Raw genomic sequence first — 9,326 nt, forward strand, 5'->3', positions numbered from 1 at the left:
TATATCTAAAACATTACTAGCTCTAATATTGAAAAAAATTTTATCCTTTTGAAGAAGAAAAAGAAAGAAACTTTAAAGAAAGAAGCTTAGCATTGAAAAAGTACAAAAGTGTACAGCAACATTTTTATAGAGTTAAAGTTGAAAAGAGAAAAAAAAGAAAGAAAAGGAAAAAAGAAATAATGGGACCCGCAATTTTATGAGGTAATTGGCACTACTGTCCAAAAGCAAAATGCTGGAGCAACATACAAAAGCGAAACGTATGTCCCAATTTTAATTTGCCGGCTTCCTTAGTTATTAGTGTGTTAAATATTTGCCAAATTAATAAAAAAGAAGATCGAAATTGGCGCTTCTTTTCTCTCTTTTCTCTTAAATTAATACTTTTTTTTTTCATTTCTTTTTAAGAGTAAAAAAGGAAGTCCAGGAAAACAGAAGAGAAAGGCGGAAAAAAGAATTTCCTTTCCCATTTATTCCCAAATATATAGTAAATCCATATCTACTGAAGAATAGAAGGGTGTTATAATTAAGATCTTTTTTTTTCTTAAAAAAATAAAACCTAAATTAAATCTCATCAATCTAAACCGAATTTTTGCCAGTTAATTTTACCGCCATGTCAGTGCGAAGACGAACCTTGCTCAAGGTCATTGTTCTCGGCGATAGCGGGTGCGTTCCTTTTCAGTTTTAATCTCAATTTCTGGGTCTTCTTTTTTAAAGTTTACAAATTTTTAGAAATTCTTTTTATTATTTGTATAATAATTAATGTGTTATTGTCAATATCAGAGTGGGCAAGACGTCGTTGATGAATCAGTATCCTTTCAACAGTAATTGAATTTCAATCTGCTTATTTTATATTTGTGTAAATTTCCTGTTCGTTTTTGTGGGGTTCATTTTTTAGATCTTAAATTTTGTATATGGCTGAAGTTGATTTTCATCTGATCAATCTTAATTTTTTCTTTGTTTGTTCATTTAAAGCTTGATTTTATAAGGTGCATCGTTGTTAGAACTAAACTGCTTGAATTTAGATATGTTCATAAGAAGTTTAGTCAGCAATATAAAGCAACAATTGGTGCTGATTTTGTCACTAAGGAAGTCCAGATTGACGACCGCCTTGTCACACTGCAAGTACGCTTTTACATTCTTTTTTTAGGTTTGGGTATTTTTATGTTATTTGCAGCTTAATTTTGAAGTTGTCATGGAGGGGATGATCATGCATATTTTTGGGTGGTGGGGATTGAATTGGATAGATATGGGATACTGCGGGCCAGGAGCGGTTTCAGAGTCTTGGAGTTGCCTTCTATAGGGGTGCAGATTGCTGTGTCCTAGTTTATGATGTTAATGTGATGAAGTCATTTGATACCCTTGATAATTGGCACGAGGAGTTTCTTAAACAGGTTTCTCTTTGCCCTTTTCTTTATTCTTTCATTTTACTTTCGTTGTTGGTTTTAGTTCATTAGGGAAGCTTGTTTTTCATGTAGTAATGAATGGTTTGTTTCATTTTAAATTGTTTTTATGCCTCTGCAAGAATGAAGGAAATAGCAGCATCTATATGGTCATAAGAATGTGAAGAAGAATGTGCAGTGTATTAGGTTTTTTTTTTTCTCCTACTGTTTTAATTACCCCTGCCCTGGTAAAACTTTGCCAACCTTAATAAATGTGGAATGGCTAGTAATTAAAACTTTGCGGACCTTGATGAATGTGGAATTCATTGTCAGTGCAAATCATTCATATGTTATCAAAAACCTTTATTTTATTTAAGTTATTGGTAAGGCATCTCTCCTTCTCTCTGTCTCTCTAGTGCATGTGCCACATGCATATTGATGCACACACACATCCCCATCTTCTATGTTTTTGTCTATTTGAATATTTATTCATGTTTGAGTTGTTTTGAGTCCGAATTGGTTCATTTGTTTTATGCGCTTAACTTCTTCAACTTCATGTGCTAACATTATCTATAGCCTACCTAAGTGATAGACTCTACACTAGTGGAAGGCTGAAGTTTGAGATAATTGCTGCTGTTTAGTCATATATGCCTTGAGACTCTAGAAAATGTAGAATTCAAGAGATATATCCTTATTTTCACCTATATTTTCTTGATGTCTTTAACCTTATGCAGAGGCATGGCTTGTGAATAAACTAAAAGGTTGAAGCCCTTCTAGTAATCACAAGACAATTTTGCTAACCATTCTCCTATAAAGCAGGGAAAAAATTTTTGTTAAATTGTTTCTGAGAAAAAAATAGTGGTTAATCTTTTGAAGACACATTTGACATGAGGTAAATTTTCTTGCAAGATGGTGTTTTGTTCATTGACCTTGATCAAACGCTTGTTTTCTTTTCGTGCCAAATGGAAGAAGAAACACATGGGATGTTTCTTGTTAAGAGTGCATGCTTCCAAATTCTTACTGATATTGATATTGGAATCAGTGATGGTTGCATAAATTCAAATATGTTATCCAACCTAGTTTTGTGAGTTTGTGATTGGGCTCATTAATTCTTTTAAATCACATTCTTTTATCTATTGTTCTGGCCTCGCTCATGGTGTCATAACTGGTTTTATGTTTGCCTCGTCAATTCATCTTCATTTTGGTTTTTTGAAGGGTTTAGTAATTTTTGCACTTTGTGAATAGTAAAGAAACAAGAAATTTGTAATTTCTTACCCAATCTTTAGTTGGACAAGTTCCCTTGGCCACTAGAGTGAGTGATATAAACTCAGACGTGCACACCTATTTTCGGATTTGATCTTGTTTGTTGCCATTCTGCTGTTCTTTTGACCATCAATGCCTGCTTTCCCAACATTCCTTGTCTTAGTCAACTAGTCAGAGTTGGTTTATAAAAGCACTATAGGTTTAAGTTAACAGATCAAAGAGAGTGTGTAGGTAGTATGTAACAACACCTTTAATGAATGCTAATGCTTATGGGAATATGAGTGAAGATATGAATTTTCTCTTTTTGACGCCTAGGTGCATCATGTTAAAGCTCATCTAGTTAGAAATTGGATAAACTATTGGTTGCTGACCCTATAATTCAGTGCTTAACATGATCTGCTGACTCTGCAATGTGCATGATCTTACTTAGCAGCCAGTTTAATTTCTGACGTTGCTTACTCTTTTATGTTTATGGTTTTCAATACTTTAAACTGTATATTAATTCATTGAGCAAGCAAGTACCATCTGTGTTAAATGTTGATATATCTATCTTGTCTTGTTTCCGTTTTCATTTCATGCCAGGCAAATCCAACTGACCCCAGGATGTTTCCATTTATATTGCTTGGAAACAAGATAGATATAGATGGCGGTAATAGTCGAGTGGTATGGATATATAGTTGCTATGCTTCCTAATTTTTCTTTTATCCTCACACGTCAGCCTAATAGGTGGTGTTTTGAGCCATGTAGGTGTCCGATAAGAAAGCAAATGAATGGTGTGCTTCAAAAGGAAAGATACCTTACTTTGAAACATCAGCAAAAGAAGATATCAATGTTGATCATGCATTTCTTTGTATTGCCAAAACTGCTCTGGCAAATGAGCGTGAGCAGGACATGTAAGTTTATCTTGAAACCTAGTCCCTGTTCAGAGTGAATTTTGGCAGATACATTATTATTGTTGCAGCATGGTGTTATTGGCCCAGAAAGGAGTTTGGTTTCATCAAGACCTGCAGATTCAGAGATAATCATCATTATTATGTCTTGCATTTTTACTGCATAGCTGTGATCATCTTTAGCATATGCTTTTGGGACATTATATAGTTACTAGTTGGGAAAAAAGAGGATATCTCCATGGGGTATTGCCATTAACATTTCAATGTGACCTGTTAAGAGGATAATTTGGACTACATTAAGGCTCCGTTTGGTAAGGATGAAAACTTTTTCATCATTTTCCCTTGTTTGATAAATTTTCTGGTCAACGGATTCATTCCCTTGCTGCCTTCCCCTCCCTCTTGGATTGATCCCACCTGATCAGATTTTGCCCTTTTATCCATCTCTGGCTTAGTGCAACTCTGTGGCTTGACCTAACTCCTCTCTTTATAGTTGTAGACAAAGGGCTACCAATAGATAGCCCGTTTTCCATCTCTGGCTTACTGCAACTCTGTAGCTTGAACTAACTCCTCTCTTTATAGTTGTAGACAAGGGGCTACCAATTTATACCCTTTTTCCATCTCTGGCTTACTTCAACTCTGTAGCTTGACCTAACTCCTCTCTTTATAGTTGTAGACAAAGGGCTACCAATTTATACTACTACATCTCATTTTTGTAGCTTTATTCTTACTAGTGTAAAGCTGCAACCCACTATGATTGTGTGGTTGAAACTTAAAAGCAATGCAGCTCAAGAGGAAAGTGAAATAAGGGAAACAAAATATTATGCGCAACTTGTAGGTGGATCGCAAAAAATTATTGTCTTTTTTCTTTTTTTTCTTTTGGATAATTTATATGTTGTGAATAATTAGAATTTAAATATACTCCTTTAAAAGTTAAATTCTTTTTTAAATAGGTCATGATAGAAAATAATTTTTACAGGTTGATCCAAACGACGAAATATTTTTGGCAGTTTATCCAAACAATAGAAACATTAGATTTTCTAAAACAGAAAATATTTTACTTCAGTAAGTTATTTTCCGGTTACCCGATGGAGTCGAAGGGTGTAAAATTTATCCTGTCACCTTGAAAACCTCTTTGGACTGCTAATTGATTTGCCTCGTCATGTCATTCATGGTGTGGAAGTGACAAATCATATAGTATTTCTTAATGAAAACAATATAGATGTATATTATGCCTCAGGTAGGCCCATATTTCTTGACTTTACTGGGTTGCTCATGTGGATATTGTATGGTGAAAAATACGCTACTCTAACTCTTATGTAGATGAATCACATTCGTGTGCATAATGAGGAAGGAGTAGAAAATGCAATCGAAGGGTAAGGTGCTTCTAGACAGATAAATGGGGTTTGCGGAAACCTAAAACGATTATAAGTGACAAGTGGAAATTATGAGAAATAAAATTCTAAAGGAAATGGTTTCATGAGAATCATAGCGATTTGTACTTTTTTTAGTTAAGGTTAAAACTTATGATGTTGATTCAATGAAACATGTGTCTTTAACTATGTGGCTAATTTGTACAAAAAACTTCTCCTATTCAATTAGAAATGGTTTCTTTGTACAACCATCTAGATCTTATAATGATGATCATAGCTCTTACCATCTACATCTTCTGTTAGTTTTAATTATTATTTGATTGTGTGTGGATGTGCTTATACATGTGTTCCATGATGCTGTCCTACCCTGCCTAATGTGGGCCACAATGTTTCTTTTCATAATCTTAGATGCTGTCATTGCTTCCTTTTGGTTGGCATGCTTGTAACTTCTATAGAAGAAAATTTACTAATTTAGTGTTCAGTGGGATACTGATTTTTCATGTTTCTGCTGTTGATATAAATCCATCATAATTTAAACTTGATGTTTGGATTCTTTTATGTTACTCTTCTTTTACGCAGGGGCACTTTTGTTTCACTTGTGTTTGTTTAATGGTGCAAAAGAACTAAGTTTCAAAACTGCTGTAAAAAACTTTTCTTCTTCCACTTTCACCTTAAAATATTGGGCGTGTGTAACCAGGCTATGCAGTTTATAATTTTCTTGATTGATATCCCATTTGTGTGTGATGATTGCAGCTATTTCCAGGGCATCCCGGAGGCTGTGTCTGAGACTGAGCAAAGAAATGGTTGTGCATGCTGATTACAAGCCAAACTCTTTTATTCTTGGTTGCCTGATGCTTCAATTTTTTTTTTTTTTTTTTTGCGGTTCCTATGATTCATATCCATTTTTTGTACACATTGTATTCTAAAGTCCCTTGATTGAGGCATATTTTCCTCCTTTTAAGAGTTGAAATTTGTAGAATTCTAGTCAGTTTGGTTTTAGTTGTAATAGGGATCAATGTTGTACAGGCAGCCTTTGGATGAGCTTTCATCCAAGAAATGATTGTTCATGTTTTTAAAGGACGTGATATTATTTAGGTACAGTCATGGAATATCTCCTTGAGAAATAGCCTTGAGTACTCTGGCCCTGTCTATTCATGGAAATCAAGCCTTGCTGATATTTGCACTGGAACAGAGAGCTTCTCGATGCTTGTTAACTCGCTTTGTGTAGTCAGGCTCTTGTATGTTTCAATATTTTTGCATTTTTTTTTTTGGATGATTTGGTGGTAGAAATGGGAGGGTCAAATAATCATTTAATGGACAATGAAAAATGAGCTTAAAATATTTGAAAATCATTTTTTAGTTGACAAAAAGTAAAAGATTATGCTCGGGCAAACTAATGTCTCGAACAAACCCTTTCCTAATTAAATTTGTTCACAGGTCGGACTGTAGATAGGACTTTTTATGCTTGGACTTGACCATTCCCAACTCAATCGAAAATATTATTATATCGATAAATTATTTAATTTTATTTAAAAATTTTGTTTAAAAATAATAAATATCGCATGAAAAAATAATTTAAATATTTTAATTATAAATATTACAATTTATATTAATTTTTAATATAAATAGATATAATTTTATGATATTTTAATAGCAAATTAAGATGGTATTTGTAGTTACGTTATGAAAACGATTATAGAAAATATAGATTATGTTGGAATAGATTTCAATTTGGTACCTTCAAAAGAGTTTGCAAGGAAAGTTATATTGTATTAGTCAACTACATAAATGTATGATTTTTGTTGGTAGAGAAAAAGATAAACTAGTATTAATTGAAGATAGTTATTTACTTTGTTTTCAATCATTAAAAGTTTCTCCTAAATATATGGTTTTAAAACAGTACTTAACTAAAGAAGATAGTAATCTTGTTCAACATCTAGTAATTTTTTTTCATTAAAATATATTGTTTAAACAAAATGAATAATATTTGTGATTTGGAGGTTTCTATTTTTATTAGATGATGTATGTCAACTTTCTAGATGCAATACTTGTATTTAGCTAAAAGTTAAGGGAATATAAACTGTTACACAACTGTCAGATATGTCTAACTATGGTAACAGTGTGCTCTTCCTTTTGCCATAAAACATTTATTTCTATTTTTTTTTATTTTTGTTGTTGTACTATATTGTATTACTAAGCTGCATGAATGTATGGTTCTTATTAGTAGAGGAAAAGATAAGCTGGTATTAATTGAATATAGTTATTTATTATGGTTTCAATTACCAAAAACCACCACCTGCAAATATGGTTATGAAATAGTACTTATCTAAAAAAGACAATAATCCTAGCAAAGATTATTAGATATATAATAAAATATTAAAAAATAAGAGAGCATATAACTTGTACTACTGGCAGATTAAGATAAATAGTTGTAGAATATAAGGTAATAGTATAACGTAAAGATTCTATCAATATAAAATAGTTACAAATTTTTAGTGGTATCTGTCTTTTATATATAAAAGAATGGTTAAAGTTTGTCAAATTCAGTTGATTTGTTTATTCAATGATGATTGTGTATTATATATATTGAGAAATGAGTAGATCTTTTTGACTTTTTTACTTTGTTTAATGAATTAGATGGATATTTATTGGAATTTAAAGTTCATGAATAAAAGAGATGTTTAAATATTATAGATTCATGTTTATGCAAAATAAAAGGATATAGGTAAAAAATAATATTAAATTGCAATTGATAAGTATTAAATGAATCTATCCTCTAAGCATTAAAAGTTAGAAATTATTGTTTTTAAATATTTTTATTGAAATAAATAAAATTTTAAAAAAACCCTTCAAATGCAAAAAAAAAAAAATGCAATTTTGACATAAGGTGTAAAAAAAATTAATTCAATTGAGAATAACAGGTGTCAATCAATTGACCCACTTAATTCCTACTTAAAACTATACTTATCCAAAGAAGACAATAATCCTATCAAAGATTATTAGATGTATAATAAAATATTAAGAAATAAGAGAGTATATAACTTGTCCTATTGGCAGATTAAAATAAACAGTTGTATAATATATGGCAACAATGTGATGTAAAGATTTTATCAATATAAAATAGTTACTAATTTCTAATAGTATTTACCTTTTATATATAAAATGAATGGTTAAGGGTTGTCAAATTTAGTTGATTCAATGATGATTGTGTGCTATATATATTGAGAAATGTGTAGATCTTCTTGACTTTTTTATTTTGTTTAATGAATTAGATGGATATTTATTAGAGTTTAAACATACATGTATAAAAAAGATATCTAAATACTATAGATTCAGGTTCATACAGAATAAGAGGATATAGATAAAAAATAATTTTAAATTACAATTAATAAATATTAAATGAATCTATATTCTAAGTATTAAAAGTTAAAAATTATTGTTTTCAAGTATTTTTTACTGAAATAAATGAAATTTAAAAAAAAAACCCTTCAAATATAAAAAACAACGTAGTTTTGACATAAGGTGAACAAAAAAAAAATTCAATTGAGAATGGTAGGTGTCAATCAATTGACCCAATCAATTATTTTACTTATATATATATTATAGATATTAGTAATAATAATGAATATGCTAAATAATTTAATAATAATTTTTTAATATTTTAATAGTTAGGTCAATATATTATTTTGACAAGAATACAAAAATTTAAAAAAAAAGAAAAAAAGAAGAAAGAAAACAACCAAATAACAATTTTCCCACAAATATCTAAATAATAAAAAATAAATATTTGAAAAATGTATTCTTTGGAAACTCTTTTCGGCAAAATAAATAAAAAGAGTGTTATCCACCTTTACCCCTTCTATGCTACTTTCTTAACTGATTTCTCCATTCATTTTTCATTTTCATTGGCTAAATTGAAGGTTTCAACAAATTGTTCTTTGGTATATCTAGCTAGTGTGCTACATAATAAGCCTATTTGTTTAGCCTCCTTCAATCTTCACCCAAAAAATGGCAAGCTATAGTCACCTTTCAACATCATGACAAAGTAATCTTAGAAGATTTTTGTCAAATCTTCACCCTATCCCATATTTTTAATGAGTCCTTTTTAACCTTTTAGACCTCAAGTGATAATTGGCACAAAGCACAAGGAAAGTTTGAAAATGCTAATAACTTTATTCAAATTATGGAAAACAAACAAAAGAAACTAGTCAACAGCCTTAAAACTTTATAAGATTTGATGATTTAAGCATACCTTTAATGATGATCTACAAACTTAACCAACATTAAGAGTGAATGGTAGAAAAAAAACATTCAAAGTTGGAAGGATCGTGTGTAAGTAAAGCATACGAAGATTATAGAGGCAACAATATATACCTCATTTTTGAAAAATCTTGGCAAGTTTCTAGGATTTCACTACAAAAAATCAA

At 30.7% G+C, this 9,326-nt stretch overlaps 1 protein-coding gene across 1 annotated transcript; it reads left to right on the forward strand.

Annotated features, from left to right (window-relative positions):
• The first annotated feature begins 287 nt into the window (after nt 1-287).
• On the forward strand, nt 288-6,088 carry RABG3B (RAB GTPase homolog G3B). Its single transcript, XM_021428424.2, has 7 exons — nt 288-660; nt 778-804; nt 1,020-1,119; nt 1,242-1,388; nt 3,222-3,302; nt 3,387-3,532; nt 5,653-6,088. The coding sequence occupies exons 1-7, from the start codon at nt 608-610 to the stop codon at nt 5,714-5,716; spliced, it is 618 nt and encodes a 205-aa protein (XP_021284099.1). The 5' UTR covers nt 288-607; the 3' UTR covers nt 5,717-6,088.
• The last annotated feature ends 3,238 nt before the right edge of the window (nt 6,089-9,326 follow it).

This window comes from Theobroma umbraticum, unplaced genomic scaffold (genome assembly GCF_002168275.2).
Source record: "Theobroma umbraticum cultivar Fairchild unplaced genomic scaffold, ASM216827v3 scaffold_51.0, whole genome shotgun sequence".
Classification (NCBI taxonomy): Eukaryota; Viridiplantae; Streptophyta; class Magnoliopsida; order Malvales; family Malvaceae; genus Theobroma; species Theobroma umbraticum.